The following is a 27,271-nucleotide window of genomic DNA, read 5'->3' as shown; positions in this document are numbered from 1 at the left end:
GGCAGAAACAATTGTGCAAAAAAACAGAACTAAAAACAAACAAACAAACATCAAACTCACTCGTACTTGCTTCTTAATTTTTAAATTTGGCAGTTTCCCAGTTTTCTGTACATTTGACGCAACATCTTGAAAGGAATTTGAATATGTTAACTTAATGAGCTTTTTTTCACGATTTTTTTTTTTTTTTTTTACATTTCAGCTACTAATTTAAATGATGATTCAAGAAAATAAGAGTCAGCTATCAATAATACGACTTTGCCCGAGGTTTTCTGTGTCTGATCAGTTTGATAAAACAGACCTTTATAGAAAAGGACATACGTATAAACTAAACAGTTAAAGTATCAAAACTTGATTTTCATATGGGTTCCCTCTATAAATGTATGTTCATGTTATGATGTGTTCACAACCCGTCTTTGCCATCAATGAGAAACAATGATCCGTGCATGTTTAAAGTCCCACCACATCTGCTGAAAGTAGAAAGTTTTTCGGTGTTTGCCTGAAATCTGAGTTTAACAGGTGCAGCACTGTCAAGAATGATTTGTGATGTCAAAACTAGAAGCTGGTTCTGGTTCAATTGGCAACACAGAAGAGGAAACTTGGGAAGTGTTGAGGGGGTCTGTAAGGATCAAGACTTGATTGTGTTTGGCCAGGGAGCCCAGTTCAAGAAAACGCACGCTGTCGTGTGCACTCTGAGTGACAGGCACACAGAGAGGGACAGTAAAGACACTAATAGGCAGTGTTGGTAATAACGGCGTTAGAGTATAACGGCGTTACTAACGGCGTTATATTTTTCAGTAACGAGTAATCTAATTAATTACTTTTCCCATCGTTACAACGCTGTTGCCGTTACTGAGAATGTGAAGTGGCGCATTACTACAGTTCGGTTGAATGAAACGCAAGGTGGTTTCGGCCACACGTCAGCTGCCTCAGGTCAGGTCAGGGCAGGACGGCGAGCTAAAGGTAACGCAGCTAACGCAGCATCCGAGACCGATCAGCTGTGCGCCAGTGCAGCCTGCAGCCCCTGGGACACAGCTCGAGAGTCACAGCGAGACACACAAGCACCCACTCCACCCGAGCAGCAGCAGCGGTATGAATCCGACAGACAGACGGACTCCAATTATGACGCCTGAAACGCTAAACACAGAGCACTCGCTCTGGGTAAACACAGCTGATCGATCGGAAAAAAAAAAAGACCGCTGGAGTGAATTTACCTACTTTCCGTCACTGAAAACAGGTTCTTGAATGTAACTCGGTCAAGATGCAGCATGATGATGATGGTAAAATTTACAGATAAAAATACGAGTTTTTTCATCAGCATCAGTCTACAGAAATGACGGTTAGAGGGGAAAAGGCTTTATGCACAGCTCCACTGCTCCTGATTCCAGGTGTCTGACCATTACTGAGGTCAGAGTCACAGACACACCATAATCAGTTTGTCCAATAATGCAAGACAGGAAATAAAGGAGCTGGTTTAAGTTCAGGAAGTAAGTGGAGCTGTGCATAAAGCCTATTCCATCAACCTTTATTTAGTGGGAGCATTGGAAAAAAACCACCAAAAAAAACGTTTTAAAGAAACGAAAAAGTTACTTTCTCAGTAACGCATTACTTTTTGGTTTAAGTAACTCAGTTACTAACTGAGTTACTTTTTAAATGAAGTAACTAGTAACTGTAACTAGTTACTATTTTTCATTAACTTGCACAACACTGAGCCTCACACACACAAACTAGCAGAGGGAAGCCGAGATCGGAGGGAAAGTACTAAGTATGTATTAATTATGATGATAAGTAAAACTCAACCTGTCACACAGCTCCATGTTGTCTCTGTGTGGTGTTCAGGGACAGGTCAGGACAGTCTGAGGACAGAGTTTATATTAATGCACCGTGACACTGTGGCAGGTCTCTGTACGTCTTCACCACAGATCAGATGTTCAGCTGTAGGAGCGGAAAACTCAGCTGTTCTCTCCACCGCGACATGCGCCTGGCGGGTTTTTTTTGTTTTTTTTTCCATATATCAAGCTCCGGTAGCACAGCAGGACGCTGTGCAGCTTCTGCTCACCTGACTCTGTGCAGCTTCTTCATTAAATCCAAACAGTCCGACACAGCGACGCACTGCTCCTTTAGACTCTAAAGTCTCTGTAGCTCATCAGCCCGGAACTCTTCCAGAGCAGCTACAGCGCAGCGTGATCTCAACCATGGTTGATGAGAGCAGAAATGTTGTTGTAGGCCTGTGCATATTCTCATTTGTCCAGGTCATAGTATTTCAAAGGAGGTTAAATCGAAAGCAACTGGACTTATACTGAGTCTCCACACCAGTTAGTTGGTCCAGTCCCAGCCTGGTCAGATGCTACATGAACTGATGAAGCCTCTTGGATGAGAGGTGAAACGTCTTCCTAGACAAATAACTAAGTCCAGTTGAACCTCCTTTGAAAAAAAAAAAAAAGTTGTTGGCGGGCTCGTGAATTTTTTTTTGACACGAGTCAAAACGAGCGTAAAATCGCGTATCTCGCGTTCGGTCGCGCGTCACAACTCGAGCGAAAAAAAAGCGTTCCTCGTGTTTGGTGGGAAGCCCCTTGTGGGTCTTCCCACCAAACACGATGAAATAGACGAAGACGCGATGGTCCCGTCGCCCCCCAAAAAAAGGGTGTATTGCGTTGCAAAAAAAAAAAAGTCGCGTCTACCGCGTCTCGCGCCTAATCGCGTCTTTGCGTTACGGCCTTTTACACCGCGGACGTAACGAATAAACGGTGACGGTGTGAACGAACAACATAGAACAGGACCAGACGTGGCGTTGTTTCCTCTTTTCACCGACAGCTCCACTCTCCCTTACTTACACTAACTACTGTTATTGTTGAGGCCAGAGAATTGTGGGATTTGTAGTTTTTGACCAATCGCAGGTTGTGCTCTTTCTTTTTGTGATTTTCCTGGTTCACACATGTTTTGTTTTTTTTTAGGGGCAAATGCGAGTGAAATGCTCGCCCATGGTGGGCATAAGAAAATGTAAGACCTGTCTAAAATTATTTAAGACTTGAACACAATAATTCAACAAATTTAAGGCATTTTAAGACTTAAAATTTAGATTTTCACATTTTAGACTTTTTAAGACCCCGCGGATACCCTGTTATTTCATATAAAAGTTTAAGTGCATACATATTTTATGATGCTGTGATGATGTGCTGACCATCTTAGAATTTTCTAATAAATTTAATACTTTTTAAGGCCTTAATTTTAGATACATGAATTTAAGACTTTTTAAGGATCCGCGGATACCCTGAGAAGTTGTGCGCTCGCAGCAGGACAGATAATCAGATGGATAATCGGTAAAGTTAATAATTTCACTTAATGTGGCCATGAATAAATTAATTTCGATGTTTCGCCTGTTATTAAACGCAAATCTTGAATAGGTCTCCACTGTTTTCACATTTAAAAAGGTCTTTGTTGTCTTTGTACAGAGACAATATGAGATTTGCTTGTAGCCACAGCACTTAAAAAACCCACTGTAACCTATTTTCATAGGCACACCAGCCTCGCTTTCAATAAAACACACACTCACATTCCATAATTGCGATCAGTGAAATATATGAAAACAATAAAATACCATTTAAAAATGAGAGAAAAAAAATCCAAATTCTTCGACATATTTAAACTTTAAAAAAAGAAAGAAAAAGTAACGCAATAGTTACTTTCCCTGGTAACTAGTTACTATTATAGTGAAGTAGTGGAGTTACTAACTCAGTTACTTTTTGGGAGAAGTAATTAGTAACTATAACTAATTACTTTTTAAAAGTAACGTTCCCAACACTGCTAATAGGGCCAGTAAGAAGTTCAATGGATTTTCTTGTGTGATACAGATTTGTTGGTGGAGAGCCAATGGTCAGTCCAGCAGTGTACACATAGTATTGTAGATATTGTAGATCAGAAGACTTAAACCTAAAAACATTTTAATGTTTTTAGGTTTTGGACTGTTAGTTGGACAAACAAGTAGTTTGTCAGTTTGGGCCCTGGGAAGTAACTTATTGCGACGGACACTTTTAACTGTCTTTTGCTGTTGATGGGAACACTGCAAAACACTACTAAATAGTGTTTCGTGAAGTATATATAATGTTATTGTATAATAAAATCATAAATGAAGGTTGTTTTAGCATAAAATAGTGGGTGAAAACATCTTGTTCATTTGGTTGTGACGTTAAGTGCTGATTCACGTGTTCAGATGAGTTTTAAAGATAGACACAGATAGACCTTTTAAGGGGATATTGTAGCATGTTCTTTTTTGCAGCTTAGTCATAAAGTATCTATGTACATTTTTATAGCTGCTGCCCACTGTTGAAACCACAGACATAGATAATACGCTCTAAGTGCATTTGCAATAAATGAATTACCTTTAGACGCCATAAAACCAATGGAGGGACGTCTTGGACATTCCATGATTCACCTCAAGGACATGTTGGAGTTTCCGAGCTTTGGCATCATTGAAGTGGTTTGTTTTTTTTTAGACTCTGCCAGCTCTCCTTTTGTCTGCAGCAGGGATGAGCAGCAGTGGTTTACCTCTCAGAGAGGTGTTGTGTTTTGTCTTTTAAGGTTGGCTGCAGACAGACACCCCTCTCCGCTGCCGCTCACTGTAAACATAAGTCACGCTGTAATGAATGTGTGATGGCCTGAGAGTCGGAGCAGACTTAAGTGCACTGACGTCGCCCGTGTTCTCGCTGTCTATCAGCCCTCTGTTGTTCCTCACAACCATTTACAGTCATCTCTGTTTGGGACAAAGCTCTGTGCTGTGCTGGAAAAAAAAATACCGACCACAGCAGCAGCAGCAGCAGCAGCAGCAGCTCATTGGATCACGGGCTCCTGTTTTTTCCCAATCATATGTTCATGTGTTTGAATCACTGGTCTGCAAATTCAGTGAAGTTTCAGTCTCCGAATCAAAACTAGAAGTAAACAGAGACAACACAAAGAGTAATGCACTTCTGTAACTGATTCGTTTGTGTTTGTGTTTTGTTGTTTTTCATTAGCTGCTGTCATTGTATGCTATCATTCCTCACACAGTCCTCTCTTCAGCCCCCGGCATCACTGGAGTGAATTAACTACATGTGAAATACAATATCACTAAGTGACAGGAATCTCTTTTTCCTTAGAAGCTGTGAAGACATTTCTGGAGAGAAACATGAGAAATATATCTGAGTTTATCAGTTTGATCTAACATTTCGAAATTCAAAGTGCATATGCTCAATTGGGCGGAAATATGTCTGTTTCGGTTTAACATGTTCATTCAGTGCTGCTTATTTGTGTAATTACAGATGTTACAGAAACAAATCCTGGTTATTATTATTATTTTATTTATTTAAATCTTGTTTTGGTGATCCAGTGGAAGTTGAAGCTGGGCACAAACTTTAAATGTGACTCAGCGGCAGTGACAGGTGGAGGTGTTCATATGTGCATGTAAACAGCTGTGAGTAAATACATACTTTAGAGGCTTTGGCTGCGAGGGTTCATGTCTCTGTGGAAACCGGACATGCTGCACAAATTCACAAACATTGTGAGGAAACACTCTGACACGTAAACAAGGTCAGAACAGCTGCACAGCGTTAAACAAAGTTACTACGTTCAAGCTAATACTTATACGTCTTTATCCTTAAAGGGGTAGTTCAACATTTTGGCAAATTGGCCCATTGCCATAATCCCTATAGTCATAGCAGTAGGTTCATTACCTTTAATTTTCAGTGCAAGCTATTTTTAGAACGGCGGAGCAGAGCCACGAGCTGCTCAGAGCTACGCTACGGAGTCTAATGGGATTTCTTGGTTTCCCTGATCAAACTCATCAAAGACACAACCGCAAAACGCTCTCGTGGACAAGTTGTGACCTGCACATTCACCACGCTATGAGGGATTATGGCAATGGGCCAATTTGCCAAAATGTTGAACTATCCCTTTAATAAGAGGCTGATACGCTGCTGTATTAGTGGTTGATCAAGTATTTCTAAAGCGTCATTGACCATTAATCTAGAACAGATTTTGAATTCCCATTTCTCCAGATGATTCATCTGCCAGCAATGCACTTTGGTTTGGTTTGGTAATCAATTATTAATATGATAATGAATATATCCCAGATTCTTTGTAGTAACTATTTCATTACAGTTTTTCTCCATTGGTTTGGCTCATTTCTTGAAACAGAAATTAAATTCTCAAAACTCTAAGATCATTTGGAAAAACACTGTTACAGTTCAGCACAACACCATAGCTCACTTGAAAAAGTTCATAGCTCTCCCAAAACAGTTCACACACATGTCAAAACTAAATTTCTTTCTCATATAAATAGTCAGTGCCCCCAAAATACATCGTCCCTTTGGCATTGTGTAAGCAACAACCATTAGACTGAGAATCCATCAGTCAGTTAAGATCAACGAGATCTATTCAAATTTTGCTAAATACCTGTACTTAATCATTTGCAAAGATGTAGCCTACTAAGACAATTGCAATGTGATGAAATGAATGAGAAATACAGAACAGTCGCCAAGTGGTCTGAAGGTTTGTCCATGTTGTTTTGAGAATGTAATTTCTGTTTCAAGAAATTAGCCAAACCAAATGAGAAAAACTGTCAAACAGATTATTATTATTAAGGATGTCTCATAAGAAACTATCATTTTTATCACCTCAGTAGTTTTTCTGGATGCAAACTGAGTGAACTGAGCAGCAGCAGGACCAACTGTTGCATATACCACACACAAACCTCTCTGCGACCACACATGACTCATGTGTAACTGGGTGAGAAAAGTCTGCAGCCTCTTTTTTTTCACTCAGCAGCCTCTTCGAGCTGACCTCCTTACCCGCGGCCACAAACAACATGCGAAGCTGCGATGACGCCAAGGAAGAGCAGATGAGACATGAAGCGGAAACTGAGAGACAGAATCGCCTATTTCGCTTTTCGTCCCATCCCATCCATCCGTCCTGTCAGGCCGCTGGGTGGCTCGGTTTTTTATTTAGAGCCGTCCCACCACTTGGCTCACAGCTGCGCGCAACATCCTTCGTGGTTAACTAGCATCTGGGTTACTGGAAAGTAGAGGGGATGGGGCTACCAGAGAAAATGCCCCTGCTGACTCCTTATCTTCCGTTGCAGGGGGTTAAAGAGGAAACGCGCTCACAAATCCACAACACACTGAAGGGGATATCGCTGACAAACGCCAGCCCGTGGTTGCTTGTGGAGATGGAGAGCCCAAACTTTACGCACGGACCAGTTTCTCTCAACGACACCGCGGCTCGGCCATCACAAGCGGCCACAGTGCAGACAGTGATGGCTCTGCCTATTTTCATGTTCGCCGGCGGCGCCATTGGGAATTTGATCGCAATAATTGTCCTTTCAGTGTCGAAGCAGGAGAGGAAATCTTCAGCTTTCTACACGCTGGTGTGCGGACTGGCGGTGACGGACCTGCTTGGCACCTGCCTGGCCAGCCCGCTCACCATCGCCAACTACCAGGACCAGAAGGTGTTGAAAAACGAGCACGTCTGCGAGTTCCAGTCCTTTTTGTTGCTGTTCTTCGGGGTGACGGGTCTGAGCATCATATGCGCCATGGCGGCGGAGCGCTACCTGGCCATCTGCTGCCCCTACACCTACCAGCGCTGGGGGGTGGACAGACGCTTTGCGCAGAAGTTCCTCTTCCTCATTTACATCAGTCACATCTTCTTCTGCTGCCTGCCGATGATGGGCATGGCGCGGAGCTCGCTGCAGTCGTCCGGCACCTGGTGCTTCATCGACTGGAAGACGCACGAGCCGCTGGCCGCCGCGTACTCGGTGCTGTACGGCGCCGTCAGCCTGCTGCTCATCCTGGGCACCATCGTGTTGAACTTGGCGGTGTGCGGAGCGCTGCTGCTCATGCGGCAGAGGACGGTGCAGCGGCCGGTCACCAGAGCCAGCGTCCGGGAGAGATGGAGGGCTCTGTCCTCCGCCGCGGAGACGCAGATGATGACGGTGCTGGTGATGACCTCCGCGGTGGTTCTGGCTTGTTCAGCCCCGCTGGTGGTGAGTCAAATAACCTATGTATGGTTCATTACGCACGGGGCTGCAGTAGCTGTTGGCGTAGCTGCACAATGCACATCCACCATTAATCCATTACTTTATCTAAATGGAGCAGCGGCAGCAACTTAACGGAACTGTCCGATCACTTATAACGCAGTAATAGAAGTATATAATACCTTACTGAAAGACAAAACTCAAGGAGAGCACAACTACTGTCAAACTGTGGCCAACATGGAGTAATATCATAGTCTATTATTTATATATCATAAAGAAGAAAGAAAATAAAGAATGGGATCACTAGCTAGCTATTTCACAAATTTCAGTGCATAAGATTTTTTTTTTTTCTAATCTAAAGGACTTATTTAAAACAACAATGGCATTAAACTAACGAAAAACCTATGAATTGAAGTTGAAACTGAAGTTCAAAGCTTTGACAATGATGTATTTCCTGTTCATATGTCCTCTATGTGGTTATGATACATGGGTTTTGGTCATTTCATGTGGTCTAATTGGCCCCAAACCTGAGGGTCCTCCCAAAGAAGCCTCTGTCAAACACAATAGGATAACTGAAAACAATTTTCTTAAACAGTAAATCATGTTTATTTTGTGACCCCATTCTCCATTAATCAATTTTTCTTACATTTAATTGGTAGTTCCTCTTATCCAACTATGGGAGGGAAAACGTTTGAGAAGGGACATTGTTTGAAAAGACATTTAATCTGTTGAGAAAAGATGTAGAGCTGTGAGGGAATAGTAAGGGGCTTTTAACTTTTCCATTTGTTTTTATAGCTCAAAAACTAAATTAATGGATAAAAATAAAGCCCTACAGTTATTGTCATGTTTAAGAATTAAAACCTTTACATAATTTGAGTAAAATTGGAAAACTGTGAAATTGATGAATAAAATATTCCTGTGAACATATCACATTACAGTATTTAAAACCGTCTGACTCTCTCTGACTCATCTGAAGTTGTGAACAATAGTTAACAGAAGTTTTTTTCCTTCAGGTCCGTGTGTTTGCCAACCGCTTCATGTTGAAAGATGATCCTGAAGCTGACCTGGCTGCCATCAGGATAGCCTCTGTTAACCCCATCCTGGACCCCTGGATCTACATCCTCCTCAGGAGGTCGTTGTTTCGACGCCTGCTCAGTTTATCCAGACGAGGCGGCAGCACTCGCAGCAGCTCCTCCGCCACACCACAAAGACATCTGTTTTATCCTGATATCACGAAGGACAGCCACGTGTTCTCGCAGCTCATGTGCAGCGCAAACATCATCACTCAGCTGCCTGCTACTGTCAAATTCACTCCGTGCGACACAGAGAGCCTCAACCAGACTTAAAACACCGCAGACCAAAGACCGGTTTGATGAATGTTTGCCGCTCGATGCAGCAGCACAGACTCTGCTTCAGACCAGAGTCGTCACCTGTGACATGGAAAGACAGCAACCAGTGTGTGGCCCCAGTGCTGGGCCGAGCTCCTGGAGGATTATTTATACAATAAAAAAGGAGGGTCTGCTCTGATTGAATGTATGGAGATGCTGCCTGCACTGCACAGGACTGACCTGACTTGGATGTTATTACAGAAGTGCAACAATAACACATGACTGTGCCTGCACTCTGTAACACTGACTCTCATCCACCCTCTCCTCGTCCAACCATCCCCCCGACCTCCTCCTTACCAGCACATCCACACAATGTTGCACTTTTCTTCAGTCTGTCTCCTCTCCCCTCCATCTTGTCGGCCTGTCCTTCAGTTTATGTGAACGGATCAGTGGGAGGTAAAGGAGTATTGTGCAGTTCCTGCAGAAAGATGGACAGCACATTACACCTCTAGACAGTTTGCAATGGACCTGTGATGGTGTTGAAGGTCATGTTATCATGCAGTGCAGAGACATCCCAAGAAAAAACCCCATCTGAGATCCATCACAGTTGTTGTTATGAGACACCTGATGTGGCTTTGGGTATTTTTTCATGACAGAAAGACACTGATATGAACTTAATAAAGCACTGACTTTAAACTACTGATGACTGTTTGTATTAAAGATTCTTTTTTGCAGTAAAACTGAGCCTGAGCTCGTCTTTGATCTCCATAGCTGAGCAAATAAGGAAGTTGGTTTCGGCCCCCTCTGGACCTGATCAGGGCTCTGGCTCTGTCAAATCAATTAAAAATATTTATTTCCTATTAATTACCAACTTTAATTGAATACATTTTGATGCAGATCAATTCGTTAGGTTTATTCAAGTTTCAATTAAATACATTGCTGCATCTAAAGTCCAATAAACTCATTTATTATTGGAACTCAACTCTTCATTTGTGTTGAAATGTTTGTTTTAGACACTCTTCACCTGCCATCCTCTTAATAATGATTATTAGCCTACACTTTATGCAGATACGATTCTTTCCAGAAAACTTCTTAGGAGATTATCTAGAAATAAATAGAAATTTAAGATCTGTAAAAATATAATGTTAAAGAAACTTGCATAATTTGGACTGCAGTAAGTCAATATGGACATAGTTGAACAAATAAGGATCTAGCTTATTTGCTGACTCAGCGTTTGGTTTTCAGACAGTCATAGTTATCCCTCAGGTTCAAGTTCCATTTTATATTTCAAAAGATGAATACCGTAGTCTCCCTTTTTAGAACATAAATTTGCAGGATTATTAGATTTCATCTATGACAACACACCTTTTATTGTATGGATTTGATGGTAGTATGACATCACCTGGGCAGCTGAACTTGTGCATCAAAGTAGAAACACATTTTTACTTTATTGTGTTATCTTTGAATATTGTAGATGTGTGTGACATGGTCCTCTCGGTCAGTGTCAAATTAACTCCAATTCAACACATGAAACACTGTAGCTCCTGAACTCACCTGTTTATAAAAAGCCACTAGCTGGAGGTCAACGTGACACTGGTCCAGGTGGCGAAGAGGTCCGGCAGCGGGACAACACACCGGTGACCGACATCTTTCCTCAGCTCCACCTGCAGGACGCTTTTCTTTCCTCGAGGTTTGGAAAATCCATCCTAAAGTCCCTTGAAAGATTTGACAAAAGATGCACCAATCTGAAAGTTATTGTGAACAAAAAGACAACAGTGAGAAGGAGATAAATTACTTATGAACAGAGCCTGTAAAACAAACACAATCAAGTGTGCATAGAACATTTTTCAACTCTCAAAAATACAGTCATTTTACCTGCACCGTTTCTTCTGAAGAAAACTTAAATCCATGCCCATGTTGACGTTTGTCCACTAGGGGGCAGATAAACTCAAAATGACTAACAATTCTCTATTTGCACATCTACAGTAAGGTCAAATAACAATTCATCATCACATTGCAATCACGTTTTTAACAGTACTATGAATATAAGTTCATTCTTGGCACAGATTTATTCTTTTATCATTTGAGCCCTGAGCAGAACAAAATGTTCATGTTGTGTAAATTAATCAAAGATAAAGAATGTGGGTAAAGACAGGTGTCCACATGTCCATGTCTTCAGTTACTGGACCAGTTGTTAAAGAGATATTCACATGATAACAGTCTCTTGGTACCAGTGAGAAACAGGCTTCACATTTAACACCAGTTCTTGTGCAATATATTTAAACTAACTGGAAATATAGCAACTGATGTGATGTGATGTGATGTGACTGAATTTTTCCAGACACCCATCTGTTAAAAGAAAAGACATTTAATATGTTCAGGATGCCATAATGCATTTATTCCCCTCCAAAAACATTTAAAAATAGCATTTACTAAACATAAACACACAAGACTGTGCATAGCTGCACTTCTGTACAACATTTTCATACCTTGACACCATAAATAAAAATCTATAAACATCGGTTAAGTAAAAATTCTCTCTCAAGTTCTGTTAAAGACGCACAAAAATAATAATTATACAATTACTCTTTCTCCACTCATGAACATTTACATCCCAGTGAAAAGCTTTACAGCAAATAGCCAACGTCTAGATCAAGAGCTCTCTAGATTTCAGAGTTAGAAACAAACAGCCAGCGTGACACTGAAAAAAAAAAAGAAAAGAAAAGAAAAACACCCAGGAGGAAATTAATAAATCACAACAAGTGTCTGACATGTTGCTATTTATTAATTTGACATCCCATCAACCAGCAAACAAGGCCTCCATCCTGTAGCATGAAAAAGGTTACGCTCCGGCTTTTGGCAACATGAGGGAGGACAGATACGAAACAAAAAGGAAATTAAAAAATGGTCAAACATGAGTTGTAGCAGTGGACAGAGTGATGAGCCACAAAACATTACTGAAACTCCTTTCTCCAAATGAACTGGCAAAAAAAGAAATAAAACCAAATATTGACAAAAGAACACCTTCGCTTCCTGCTACATCCAAAACCATAGACTCAATATTTTGGGAGATGAGTGCAATTGAATATTACATTCTTAAACTATGAAATTACAGTTTTATCTTGATTTGATATTTGCCGACGTGCACATGATTGATGATTTTTGTTGAAATAACTCACAGCCACAACATTTTCCTGATATGTCACATTTCACCTGATGCGATATGCAGATGAAGTGTCACTGTGCATCCGTATTGCAAAGCTTTGATGCGAGTCAAAAGTGTTTTTCTAGAAGTATTTGTGATATTTTAGTCAGTTAAATTTTCCTCTTGATATCTAAAAACATGTTTTTTCCAGGAGTTTTTACAAGTTAATGGAAGTGCATCTCCTTGACTGATAGCGTTTTGTATTACGTCTCAGCACAGTAGTGCATTTCAGACACGTGACAGTGGCAGAATGATAAATACATGTACGTCTCTGGCCAGGGGACAAATGTTATCCATTCCTCTTTGAACAACTCTTCACCCACTCATCAGACCTAAATCTGTCTTTTTAGGTTTGTCCCCGCTGGAGACGACCGCCGAGAGCGCCGACACTGAACAATACAGTAAACCTGTGAAGATCTGTGCGTAGCTGAAATGTTTGAGTGGCAATTCTCAGATTTCAGCACTCGGAGTGACACTGTCACAATAATATGCGGTAATTTGATCTGTCATAGAAATCAACATTTAAAAAACTGAACTGGAAAGAAAAACGATACTCCCCGTGAGAAATGTATCATTCTAACTGATGCTAATGCTAATATTATTGTCTGTGACATTTTGATGCAACTTCTTTGTCATTTCTGAGGCTGTTGTGTTGGACTGCGTTAGAGTTCATGGATATTTCTGTTTAAACACAATCCAACAGCCTCAAAGTACACAAAAAAAGATATAGTATATTATATTATTACATCAGGGCTGTTAAAGCAGAAGTAAGCGATATTTTTGTGTTAATATAAGTCTTAAATAGTTATATCTTCCGACAGCAATCACTTACATAGAGTGTTTGGTCCGAAACACGGGTCTCTCAGTCACTCTGCTCTGCTGTAAACCGAGGAGAAAACTTTTCTCGTATCCTACAAGTTTTATCCAATGAGGAGAGAGAACGGCATGAAGGGCTGTGTGTGCAGCCAAGGGATGCGCATGAATGTGGTGACGTAGGGACGAGGGCGGGGGCTGCTAACTCCATCGGCTGACAAGACGTTATGGTGCGTTCAGGGCAGCCTGTAACTCGTGTTTTTCCGACCTGTGAAGTGGTACCAGTTCGATCTGGTACGAGTTCACGGGTCGGAAGTTACGAGTGGCCGTTATAGTGACTTTCACAGGTAAAACAGGTCGGAAAAACACGAGTGGGTTGCCTGGAACGCTACAAAGTCGTAAGTCGTGACTTGAAGCTGTAATTTACGGTTTCAAAAGCCTGCCTGGAACGCAGCATTAGCCAAAACGACCGGATCGCTTACTTCTGCTTTAAGATTCACATGACATTGTGCAAGTGTCTCTACCTCACTGGTCAATCAGTGTAAACAGCCAACTTTAACTACTTTTATAAAACAGGACCTCATGTTTTTTGTTTACCTAACAAAACAGTGGAGAAGATCAAAGCAGCTTTGAGTTTTCAGTAACTGTCGGATAATTTCAGATACAAACGATTTCGACAGAAAGAACTAATTGTCTTTCACGAATTAAAAAAAAAAAAAGTAAGTGTACACAGACAATTACTGATACTAATCTGTCTCTGAGGCGAGAGCACACCCATCCCTCAGAGGTCTATGCAGAATCATTTAGAGATTTGTCTCCAGACTAAATACTGTGGCAGTGTTTTAAAATGATCAGTTAAAGGCAAAACATAGTACAAAAAAAGAAGCCAGATTAAAAGGAAAACAACATCGTAATTCCCTCACTCATGTCTCCAAGGAGCTACATTTGGAAAAAAGAAAAGAAAACAAGCTCACAGGCTACAAATGGCACTTTTACAATAAATCTAATTAATGTTGTGTTGTCCTCGAAAATGTACATTGATTTTAAATGCAGATCACAAAGAAAATCACAAAGAAACAAAACATAAAAATGTCATATTGCTGTGGTGTGATGCTCCGTGTGCATCAGAGATAAGAGACACAGTCATGCTTGGAGGAAAACAAGTGACAGATGCTTTTATATGAAAAATATCCTCGAGCCATAAAAAAATGGCTTTTCAGAAATGAACGATTATCAATATCAACATTGTTATCAATTATGATAATCAAGCCTCAGGTCCAACTGAAATTATCAAAACTCTGATTTCATGCATGTCTATTTTCAAATAACAGCAGGGCGGTGAAGTCACTTGACAGACACAATCTGCAAAACATGTTTAGTTGTTTCATGATGTGCAAACTCGACTCGAAAGGAAAGAAAAACATCATAGAGCAGCTTTGGTTCAGGCTGAAAAATTGCCTGACAGGAGAGAAAATCTCACTCTGCCTGAGAAGCTTTGCAGATCAATAAATACAAATAATCAATTAAAAAATAACCATCCTTTGTTTTAAATTGATTCTTCAACTCCAAGCTATGATGACAGCAAAATAATTTAGTTTAACATCTCTATTACATTTCACGTGGTTAGACTCCCTACGGAAGATGAAACACGAGCATCCTCGCAGCTACAAGGACGCTTTGTTCTGGTGGATCTACGCTAACTTTTTACATTAATGATCCAGGATCAGTGATAACAAACTCCTTTGTTACAGGACAGATCTGAGGGAGCTCACTGACAGGAACCGGTCTCGCTCCTTGGTTTTCAGGAAAATTTCTCTCAATGTCAAAAGTTTTTTCAAACACTTTCGGTGTGATTTTGTAAAAGCCACCGACCTCAGGAAAAGCAAAGTTTCCACCAGAGGCCGTTCAGAACACTTCCTGACAGTAAGTCTGACTCATCTATGTACAGGTTGACACGTTTACAAGCATCAGCTTTGTGCAGGTATGATGAAATATTGACATTTGGGGCGATCTTTCTTCATCAGGGCACGTTTTAACCACCTTTTAAAAACCAGGGCAGATGTAGTGTTGCAGCAAATTCCTCAGAGACGAAGCAAGTAGAGCCGAGATTGATAAGAACGTCATTTGCTTTGCATGATTTCAGACTTACTGGAAACTGAAAACCAATATTAGTTGAGGTCTTTCACTCGGTGCTACGCTGACTGACATCGCTCTACAGAGTAAAAATCTACAAAAACACAAATTTCCCAACTCTTTTTTTTTTTTTTTTAGGTGAATTCGCCAACAAATTCCATCTTCCCCGAGTTTCTGAGCAGTGGAAGATGATTTATTTTCCCAAGGACAATTTGCACAATCAGTTTCTCCTCCCATGAAGAAAAATGAGAAAGCTGAACATGAAATGCCTGAAACCAAAACTGTTTAGACCTTCCTCTGAACTGTGACTGTTAGAAATGTAACGTGGTGGCATACTCTCATTTGGGTGCACATTCCCAGTACATGATTACAGCTGACATCCTTTCCTCTGAAAGTGAACAAAACTATGTATGGCTGGTTGTGGAAAAAAAACCCAAAACTCACATTTCTCAGACAATGAGGCGTACCGTCGTACATCACTGATCGACACCTGCTGCGGCAGATTTCTCTGTCTGGATAACATGGCTTAATCCTTCGAATGTGAGTTTTGTTTTTTCCCCCGTTTGTCCGGCCCCACACAGTTCGTACCAAAGAAATAAATAAGCAAATGACGCATCACGAAGCTGTCAGACAGGGAGGAGCGTGGGAGAGGTCTCGTCACCGGCCCACCACGACCGCCTGGTTCTTCCGGTCAGACCGTACAGCACTTGCCTTCAGTCTGGAGCGTCGCTGCAGCGGTGAGGTGGTGGTGGTGGTGGTGGTGGTGGTGGTGGTGGGGCTACAACACGGTAATGTCTATGACAGCGACCCAGACTCCTCCTCCTTTACACCACGTACTGGTGGTTGCTGCTGCTGTAGTTTGTCGTGTACGTCTGCCGGCTGTACTGGAAGTGGTCGGTCAGCACGTTGTTCCAGTTCTGCTGCTGCTGCTCGGAGCCGTGGGAGAAAGGCACTGACCCGTTGGCCTGGAGCTTCTCCAGCGCCGGGTTGTCAAAGGACAGGTCCTCCTTTGAACTTGGCAGCAGCTTCTTCTGCCTGTTTGCGTCGAACTTGGCCTGTTGGCAGAGGAGAAGGACAAATGGGTTTTTAAATGACCGGGTGTCTTAGGAAGTTGGTCATCTGGCACTGATCTGAAATAGCTTGGGGTGGATCGATGAAGAGGATGAATTTCCACAGGAGGATAAATAATGTGTAATAACACATCAACGTGTGACTGATATGGAAAGATAACATTTCAGACGGAGAGCTCAGTAGTTTGTAGTTTAGGAGAAATAACTGCTACAGTGTAAATAGAGAAGCTTGAACTTGAATGCACTTTAAAGAGGAACTAAGCAGGATTTTCCCGTTTTACGTTTTCACCTGAAGTCAAAAGCTCCGGAGTAATTGTGATAGTTAACTACATGACTTGTGACTTGTTACGAGTGAGAATAGAAGCTCTCCGTCTTCCACCTGGCGTCTCCTGGCTGACAACCAACCTTGCACCTGGCCGCCGCCTCCGTGTCCCAGCTCTCGTCTCTGCAGCACCGCATAATCTTTTGTTTATGACGGTTAAGACTACACAAATATACACGTCGCAACATCGTATGTGTTATATAACGTTATCCACCGCTACATGTATTGATTTTCGCCGGCTTCCTTATAAACAAATGCACATGGCCAGGTGGACAGCTTTTTGTTACTTGATGCAACCATTGTGTGATGTATTGTTTTTGTACTATGCTGCTGCTTATCATTTGTTTTGCTTTTGTCTTACTGTAATTTTATTTGTGGACCATGAGACTACAGATGGAAATGAGCTCTTGAGCTAAATCTGTCATATTTACAACAAATTATTCTTTGTATGTTCATGAATATGCAGAGTCCCATTACAAATAAACAAATAAATGAAATGAAATGAGTAAAGAAACACATCACAGTCATACAGACATAGTGTAGTGTGTAGTAGAGTAGTGTAGTGTAGAGTAACTGAATTCGCTGGTTGTACTCACAAAGGCACTCACCTTGTTGTAGAGGAAGACCCCGACTATGGCCGTCATCATACCCATGACGTTGGTGAGCGTGACCGGGTTGCGCAGCATCAGCAGCGAGATGCTGATGACCATGATCCTCTTGGTGGCGTTGGCCACGGCGTAGCTGAGCGGGCTGACGAGGTTGAGCACGCTGAAGGCGATGACGTTCTGGGCAAAGTTGCAGAAGCCGCTGATGAGCAGGAGGACGAAGGTACCGGTCCATTCTGACGCCTCCGACTGGGAGGGAGGAGGAGGAGAAAAAAAGATACAGGGAGGTTAATGTATGTTTAGGTTCAGTATTTTAAATAAAGCCAAATGTAGCTGGACTCTGACCCTGGCCTTTGTTGCGATGAAATAAACAAATTGAAAAACACTGAATTCTGTAAATTTTCAGAGACGTTTTCACCTTTTTTGACATTTTGTAGAGTGAATGATTAACCAAAATAATCAATACCTCAGTTTTTAGTCTCAGCCCTAACACAAACAATGAAACCAGGGTCATTGTAAGAAAACAAGCCCTAAATGTTGCAAGTCTTTCAGTGTCTATCCCTGAATTGTATTAAATCACCATACTGAATCTATAGTGTGAGGTACTTGAACTTTTAAATTAGTTGTAAATAACAGCATTGTATAATTATTTATGGTTCCTAAACTTTAAAACAGTATCCCTGCTATAATTTAATTGAACAACATGATCAATCTAAGGAACAAACTTCTATTGTAAATGACAATGCAAATGTCAGAGCTCTTATTGCAACTCACCAGGTCTCCATTGACAAGAAACACAGAGAGATCCACCAGAACCCAAGTGGGCAGCATGAAGATCACGGCATTAAAGCCCAGGATGTTGAGAAGCCTCAGGTGGTGGATCCGTGTGTCACGCAGCACCTTGGTTGTAAAAACACTGATTAGAAATAAGAAACTCACAACGGAGTCACAGCTGCACTAGCAAGGGAGAAATAACAACGACGTTTAGCTTTAACCACTCCACCTGCCCTTTTAAAAACCAGACACAAACCTTCCTTGTGAACTCAGTAAAAGTCGGTTTTAGTGCCAGAAGAATTACATTGAACCTGGACTTTAAGACATGGACGATTCTTTTAAAAATCTTATCACGCCGTTTTGAAGTTTCAAAGGCTGCTTAAGGCCAGTTGGCAGAAGAGAAAACAGCAGGAACCACCTGAATTCACCGTTCAGCAGTTCGACTCTACCTTCAGCATACTAAATGTGGCAGTAAAGCTTTAGAGGAGTTCAGAATATCTTATTTTTTTCACTTATTGGGCTAATTAAGACTTAAAAAGTCCCACTACTCAATTACCAGCTGCCTGAATCTTTCACATACTGTGAGAGTGACCATCGTGACCAGCATGTGACTTATCTGTTATACCACATTAAAGTCAGAAGACGACGACGTGCTCACTCAAATTAATGTTATATAGTAGAAATAAGATCATGGATGTGAGTCATTTCTCTAGACTGTAGAATCAAAGTCATTGCAAGCAGCAGGACGTCGGTTTCAGGTGTTTCACAAAAAAATAAACAAACAAAACACACCAAAAATTAGCATTTAAAAAAAAAATTACAGCCCACCGCCCTGCCTCCCGCTCCACACAGGGGATAAAGTGGCACAGAGCAGCATGAGGAGGATTTTACCTTTTTGGAGAAGATGTTCTGCAGAGAGAAGCAGAGCGTGGCGGCCAGAGCGCTGATTAATCCTGAGACATCAAAGGACAGCTCAGTGACTGTGGCCAGCAGCACTCCACCGATGATGGGGATGAGCGATACGTACACCTACAACAACAACAACAACAAGGACCAGACGGAGACAGAGACACAGTCAGGAGAGAAAACACACAAACACTTCTGTAGATTTATATCTAGTGCAGCGGAGGGACCTGGAGTTATTGTGCTAAAAACTGCAGAAAAATAATTGGCAATGGTCTTGATGTGAAAGTTTTTTTTTCTAAAGTCAGTTTCCAAGCCGAACGTTGAAACAAACCCTGTCTGAAGCTTCTTATTATATAGGCTTTGCTGCTTTTCTTCATTTTATATCACAGTAAAGTGATAAACAGAAATACAGAAAATATGCCATCTAAGAAAATAATACACAAATTAACCACTACTAAGTTTCAATATGTCAAGTTTATTACCATTTATAAAAGAAGATGGAAATTTTGCTTAAACAATTTCTCAATTACACAATCAGCGAACTAATGAACTATTTGTAGCCGTAGTAGTCAATAATGAATAATGACAATATTCATTATATGCTATTTATTACTAACCCTTTTATCTTGGACAGCAACACCTTGCAGGATGAAACTATCATAACATTTTACAGTAACACTTATTTGCATATTAGAAATGTTGGACTATGAGAGATTATAGAGACATGCAGTTGTTGAGAAACCCACGTTGTGCACCCACACACTCGTCCTCTCAATCCCTAAATCAACTGAACCACTCGGAGTGAAACTGAGAAAACACTACGCTGCTGAACACCTACTGGTCGTTTGACGATCAAACAGCCCACAGTTTTATTGTCCATGTAAGTTGTTTTATACAATTAAAGAGGCAAAGAGCAAAGTTATGAGAAGAACAAGGAACTCAGTAGTAAAACAAAAGAAAAGCAGCAGCTGTAAAAGAGCAGCGACATGACAACCAGACTGGGAACCTTTTTTGGCCAGAAATTGGTCCTGATGGAAAAAATTAAGTCATGAATGTTTCTGCAGACAGATGTATGACTTTACTGACTCTAAACAAAAACTAGTCCTTTAAAACAGCTGTCTGTTGCTTTTGTTTGATGGTTACACATCCAGGAAGCAGGAATAGGAAGCAGAGCAACTTCTAACTATTCAAACACAACTCCTGTTGAAAAGGCAACAATATTATCATGTGTGAAGTGCACACCCTAAACTGTTAACCAATACACCGACTGCAGGTACGATGCTGGTTCTTCTTTGTCACGCTGAACATTAGGAGACGAGTCATTGTCTATTTTGGCTGAGGCCTAGATTTCTGTCCCATTTCAGGTGTCCTGAATTATTTTAAAAATTCATCCTGAAGGCTTTCAGCGCTCAGCAAGAAAATATGCAAGACCACAGAAACACATTTCAGTCAGACACACACTGTCCATTACATTACAAATACCTAATGTCAAATCTGGTTTTATTTTTATGGTTCCCATTCACGACAGAAGTGATAGAGCAGGTCGGCACAACTGTTCTGCCATAAAAATGTACTTTTATGACACGTCACGCACTGTTCAATCATTGTTGACACTGTGATTCAGGTGTTAACTACATGATGCTGTAGCACTGAAGAACTGCAGTACACAACAATTAGTCCATTAATCAACTGGTTGGTTGAAAGAAAGTTAAATCAATTGACAGCTGATTAATAATTTCAGTCACTTTCACGTAAAAATCCTAAACCTTGACATGTGAGGATTGCTGCTGGTTTTGTTTGCCATCGCTTTGCAGAGGATAGCTGGACAAGTTGGGGCCTCACTTAATTGCAAATATCAATTTCCTCGCAGTTAATATTGTGAATGATTAATCAATAAAACAGTGATGCAATAATCATGATGTGTAGGTCTTATACTGATAGGAAGTTCTAAATTTCAGCCTCTTTCATCTTTGAAGCTGGAAAAAACACCACTCAACGTAGTATAATCCAGAAAACCTCAATAATGCACATGTAATCTATCTATGCTGACATATGTTGTAATACAAACTGAACAATATGAGCTGTGTTAACTTGTACTGTAAAAATTGGGCACTGGGTGTATTTTCTTTTACACCCTGCAATGTTTGGCATTTATTTTAGTTACTTTTGAGCAGAGTAAAGAGTTAACACTAAATTAATATTAATAATTTTTAACAAGGTGCTTATTCAGTCTGTAAAGATGTGCTGAAGTGTTTCATACGACTTCAGGTTTCTCAGTACAGTACAGTGCCGCCTTGCTACTCCTCAAACAGGATCTCTGCACTTTAACTAACACGTCGTCAACACCTACGTCCCGTCCCCCTCGGTCTGTGGACTCAGTCTGTCTGAACGCTGAACTGCTGGCTGCAAAGTAAACATGACAAGCTGATGTTAGACTCAAGAAGTCTCCTCATTCATACTTGGCCAACCCTGACTGTAAAATGTTCCACCAGGAGGAGGAAAAATGAAGCTGCATTCAAGAGATGTCAAAACCTGTTACCTCCGCCACAGTCGAGCTCCTGGGCTTCCAACGCTGATTTTATCCTAAGAGGAGCGAGACAGTGAAGCCTGGTCTGCTCACAGATAAGACTACTCAACTAGAAGTAGATTTTAGGGGTTAGGGTTTTGTTAAAGCTATAAAAAAAATTTAAAAAATAGCTGACGACTTTCATAATCAATCATTTGTTTAAGTCATTTTCACACAGAAGTCAAACTATTCCTTTCTTTCAGCCTCTATTTGTTGATTTTCTTAGTCATTTGTGACAGTACGCTGAATATGTTTTACGTGGAGTAATGGATGAACAGAACTAGACAAGACATCTCTTTGTTGTCAAAATTTGAGTAAAAGGAACAAACGATCCATCGACAGAGCAAACAAGAAGAAGAGTATAACTTTCACATGGAGCTCTAGATGGAGAGACCACTGTACATTTGAGAGGATTTGCATATTACCGTGACACCACTTGAGCTGTAGTTTTGTTTCAGTCATGAAAAAGTTCAGCCTGATGCTGTTACAACCTGGTTTTGCAGTTACATACTCCCCAGGATATACTTGTTTACTCTGATTTACCAGTCCATCTAGTGCAAATTCCTGTCACAGCTTTTTTCCCCTAATGTTGATGAGAAGGTGTCAAAGTATATCAGGTGAGTCCTCCTCTAAAACCATTAGACTGCTTGTAAATGTGTGTGAAAATAGGACATGACACCTCCAATAGTTCTCATACAACTCAGAAAGTGCCCAACCACCTGCATGCCGCCTACCATGATACTATGAAAGAAACAGGAATGCATTAACGCAGATTAAGTCGTTTCCTTTGATTTATTTTTCTAGGTAAAATGTTGCTAGTTTGTGAAATTACAAGTTAAAAGTTTCCCTCCCTGACCTCCCCACTCCCACTGAGCGCCTCATCGGGTTCAGGGACAAAAGCCCCCGCAGATGGCCGTAACATGAGCTGCAGTAGAGCCGCAGTGCTGTGCCACATCACCACTGCCGAGTGAGTCTCGAACACACATGAGAGACGGCTTGAAACAGAGCAGGCGTTGTGCATTGTGTTTGCTGCGTGGAACTTAACTCACCTTTGTGGTCTGCTTCTCTTTCATGATAATTCTTGATAACAGCACAACCCATATTGGCATTGTGGCTTTGACTGTGAAAGAAACAGATAAGAAAACAGGAGTGGGTCAGTTAGTTTGTTGTCTTTTCCATTCATAAATATGCAAGAACAGCAAGTGGAGTTGAAGTTTGGATTTCAAAACACGTCAGAGCCAAGCCCACAACTTGTCTCACTCTGATCGTCACATGTCCCTGTCGTGTTGCAACCTTAATTTGCTGATGTTTACTCAGGTGAGTCACGTACAATAAAAAAAAAAGAATTAGATTCTCTGGTTACACATATTTACAAGACAGACACATTTAACCTTCACTCACATTTTCCCATGTTACATTTATGCCTGTTCAAAGTGACGTAAGATGACTTTGATCTATAGGCTGACTTCAACTTGTGTGTTTTATTATAAAAGAACCAGACCCAGTAATGTTGAAAACCACCATCTAAAGAAGGACCCTTGTTTTATTTCTGGGCTCTTCTGGAGATGCTTAAGTATTTAAGGACACTGTATAGAAGTACATCAATGGCTCTAAAGACCACCATGTTTCTTTAAAGTGGTCCAACAACTGAGGTCTAAGCAAAGGTTAGGTCACCCTAGGCACTGTGCTTATTAGATAAAGATAATACTAAAATAAAAGGGTCAAAATTATTCTATGCACAGACACTGGGCTAGTGCAGACTTTACTGTTGCTTGAAAATTGTATACAAAGAGAAATCTTCCAGCATTGCAAACTTGATGTCATGTAAGGCGTGCTGCTAGTTATGTTATTGAATTTCGCTAAAGGTAACTTAATATCACTTCACATGGTAGATTTCAAGAGAAAAATCAATTAGACCAGGAGGAGCTGATTATTTATCTGAAACTTGGAGCACACACACACACACAGAGCAGCAGGTTCAGTCATGGACCCTCCCCCCTGCCGTAGCTGCTGCCTGCCTCTTACCAGCGTTAATTAAGTTGGCTAAGCTAGCTCACAGACGCCGGTCCCTTTTAGTCTTAATTGGGAGCTCAAAGTGGGGCTAATTAGTGGCTAGTTCGTTAGTGACCAGAGGTGAGTTAATTAACCTGTCCCGTTCACGTCCTGCGCTACGTCGTCGTTACCCAGCGAGTTAACGTTAACGGTTTGAGTAACGTTAGCATGGATGTATGTAACGTTAGCATTAGCCACGAAGCTAACATCAGCTGACGGCGGACACGCTCCGGGTGGCCTCACTCACTCACTAAAATAAACAAAAAAACACACAAAAAAAAAGGCGAACACAAATCCGGTAACGTTATACTGGTCTCTGTACTCACCCGTGTGCGCGTACGAAACCGGAACTTTCCATATGCTGAAGTGAGCCGACACGGACGCGAAGTATTTCCCAAAGGCTAAAGGCAGGATGTACCAGCGGTAGTACCTGCCGGGCAGTTCTGTTTTGGGGACTCCCCATGCCCGCAGCAACGGCGGCAGGAAGACGACAATGGAGATGATGTGAAACAGAGAGACGGTGACCGGGTACGGGAATCCGTTGAGGATGATCTTGTTGACGATGTTGCCCCCCGAGCTGACCGTGTACCAGCACACACACAGCGAAGCTATCCGGATCCCTTCCCTGACCGGGGTCCGCTCCACCGCAGCCATCTTCCAGCGCGGAGTGACGAGTCACCGATAATGTGTGTGTGTTGTCTGCCTCCGCCGGGGGAGGGCAGCGCTGCTCAAGTTACCGTCAAACTACTGCCGACAACAACGTTACGAATGAAGCGCACGGCTTCCGGTTACGCTTCAGAATAAGAGCGACTTCCGGTTACGCTTCAGAATAAGAGCGTACACCCCGTTCATAAAATGGAACTGTAGTTAAAGGGATAGTTGAACATTTTGGCAAATTGGTCCATTGCCATAATCCCTATAGTCTTAGCAGTAGGTTAAAGCAGAAGTAAGCGATCCGGTCATTTTGGCTAATGCTGCGTTCCAGGCAGGCTTTTGAAACCGTAAATTACAGCTTCAAGTCACGACTTATGACTTTGTAGCGTTCCAGGCAACCCACTCGTGTTTTTCCGACCTGTTTTCTGTGAAAGTGCACTATAACGGCCACTCGTAACTTCTGACCCGTGAACTCTTACCAGATCGAACTGGTACGACTTCACAGGTCGGAAAAACACGAGTTACGAGTTGCCTTGAATGCACCATAACAGTCCTCGTCCCTACGTCACCACATTCACGCGCATCCCTTGGCTGCACCCATGGATGTATTAGGCTGCACCACACAGCCCTTCATGCCGTTCTCTCTCCTCATTGGATAAAACTTGTAGGAGAAAAGTTTTCTCCTCGGCTCAGAGCAGAGCAGACTGACTGAGAGACCCGTGTTTCGGTCCAAACACTCTATGTAAGTGATTGCTGTCGGAAGATGACTTATATTAACACAAAAATATCGCTTACTTCTGCTTTAAAGGGATTTACATTTTTACATTTTGGCAAATTGGTCCATTGCCATAATCTAATTGAGGACCTAGTCAAATTCAAAACAGGTCAGATTTTGTTTAAAGCCTGGAATAGGTTGCTACCGATAAACATCCAAAAAATGTTTATGGTCAGAGAAAGCATACGTTATATGATTTAAGAGGGAACTGTAACTTTAAACAATCTACCATCCATTCTACCCTGAAAAGTTTTAGCATCTATTTTTGTGGTGTTAAAATGTGGAATAGACTAGATGAGGATATAAAAATGTGCAATAACTTAAAACAATTTAAAAGTAAGTACAAACATACACTCTTGGACAGCTATAAAGAACTTGACAGCTAATTTTACTCTTTTTATTTATAATCATGGTCTTATTTCATATTAAAGCAATATGTTTTTAATCTTCTGAATTGTATGGAACTACAGATGTACTGTATGACATGAATCACAATGTAAGGGGGGGGGCTGAACTAGATAAGCTTTGCTTCCTTCAGCCCCTTCTCAAACTTGCACAGTATCATTATTGTTTTGTTTCTTGTTACATAGATTGTTTGTCTTTTGATGTGCTTGTTTGAGACAAATAAAAATCAAATCAAATCAAATCCCTATAGTCTTAGCAGTAGATTAAGTAGTAGTAGCAGAAGTAGCGGAATGTTTGTGTTAATATAAGTCTTAAAGGGATAGTTCAACATTTTGGCAAATTGGCCCATTGCCATAATCGCTATAGTCATAGCAGTAGGTTCGTTACCTTTAATTGTCGGTGTAAGCTATTTTTAGAACGGAGCAGCGGAGCGGCAGGCTGCTCAGAGCTACGCTATGGAGGCTAATGGAATTTCTTGGTTTCCCTCATCAAACTCATCAAATACAAAATCCCAAAACTCCAAAACGCTTTCGTGGACAAGTTGTGAGCTGCACAACCACCACGCTATGAGATAATAACAGAACGTTACGAGACGGAGCCGTTTTCAAGGTAAATACAGGGTAAATACAGAGTCTGCTTGCTGAAAAATTGTCCCTGAACGCAACACGCATCAGCGGTTTTGCATGAATTTACCTCGAAAACGGCTCCATTTCGTAACGTTCCGTTATTATCTCATAGCGTGGTGGTTGTGCAGCTCACAACTTGTCCACGAAAGCGTTTTGGAGTTTTGGGATTTTGTATTTGATGAGTTTGATGAGGGAAACCAAGAAATTCCCTTAGCCTCCATAGCGTAGCTCTGAGCAGCCTGCCGCTCCGCTGCTCCGTTCTAAAAATAGCTTACACCGACAATTAAAGGTAACGAACCTACTGCTATGACTATAGCGATTATGGCAATGGGCCAATTTGCCAAAATGTTGAACTATCCCTTTAAATAGTTATATCTTCCGACAGCAATCACTTACATAGAGTGTTTGGTCTGAAACACGGGTCTGTCAGTCACTCTGCTCTGCTGTAAGCCGAGGAGAAAACTTTCCTTGTATCCTACAACCTTTATCCAATGAGGAGAGAGAACGGCACAAAGGGGCGGTCCTCTCTGTGTGTGCAGCCAAGGGATGCGTGTGAATCTAATACATCCATGGCGTGAATGTGGTGACGTAGGGACGAGGGCGGGGACTGCTAACTCCATCTGCTGACAAGAAGTTAGGCCAAAACGACCGGATCGCTTACTTCTGCTTTAATTGTCGGTGTAAGCTATTTTTAGAACGTCGGAGCAGAGCTGCATGGGATTTCTTGGTTTCCCTCATCAAACTCATCAAATACACAATCCGACAACTCCAAAACGCTATGTTACGGAACGTTACGAGACAGAGTTGTTTTAGAGGTAAATTCATGCAAAACGGGGGCAGTGTCTGCATTTGCCTCGAAAACAACTCTGTCTCGTAACGTTCTGTTATTATCTCATAGCGTGGTGACTGTGCAGGTCACAACTTGTCCACGAGAGTGTTTTGGAGTTGTTGGATTGTGTATTTGATGAGTTTGATGAGGGAAACCAAGAAATCTTATGAGCCTCCATAGCATAGCTCTGAGCAGCTCGTGGCACAAAC

General features: G+C 41.5%; 2 protein-coding genes across 2 annotated transcripts; one reads left to right on the top strand and one right to left on the bottom strand.

The window, feature by feature from the left end:
- The first annotated feature begins 6,961 nt into the window (after positions 1 to 6,961).
- Positions 6,962 to 10,061, top strand: LOC146988904 (prostaglandin E2 receptor EP4 subtype-like). The gene is made up of 2 exons (XM_085774682.1): positions 6,962 to 8,008; positions 9,013 to 10,061. Exons 1-2 carry the CDS (start codon positions 7,058 to 7,060, stop codon positions 9,343 to 9,345), a joined length of 1,284 nt encoding a protein of 427 aa, XP_085630808.1. The 5' UTR covers positions 6,962 to 7,057; the 3' UTR covers positions 9,346 to 10,061.
- A 6,180-nt stretch (positions 10,062 to 16,241) lies between these two features.
- Positions 16,242 to 24,488, bottom strand: slc35e1 (solute carrier family 35 member E1). Its single transcript, XM_085774680.1, has 6 exons — positions 24,100 to 24,488; positions 22,771 to 22,841; positions 19,141 to 19,278; positions 18,250 to 18,375; positions 17,479 to 17,724; positions 16,242 to 16,533 (listed from the first exon to the last, which is right to left on the bottom strand). Exons 1-6 carry the CDS (start codon positions 24,425 to 24,427, stop codon positions 16,303 to 16,305), a joined length of 1,140 nt encoding a protein of 379 aa, XP_085630806.1. The 5' UTR covers positions 24,428 to 24,488; the 3' UTR covers positions 16,242 to 16,302.
- Between the last annotated feature and the right edge of the window lie 2,783 nt (positions 24,489 to 27,271).

The sequence above is a fragment of the Trachurus japonicus genome, chromosome 4, assembly GCF_045865225.1.
Source record: "Trachurus japonicus isolate A0001 chromosome 4, Traja_1.0".
In the NCBI taxonomy this organism is placed as follows: Eukaryota; Metazoa; Chordata; class Actinopteri; order Carangiformes; family Carangidae; genus Trachurus; species Trachurus japonicus.
The sequence above is the reverse complement of the archived record's forward strand: the minus strand, read 5'-3'. Positions and strand labels throughout refer to the sequence as shown.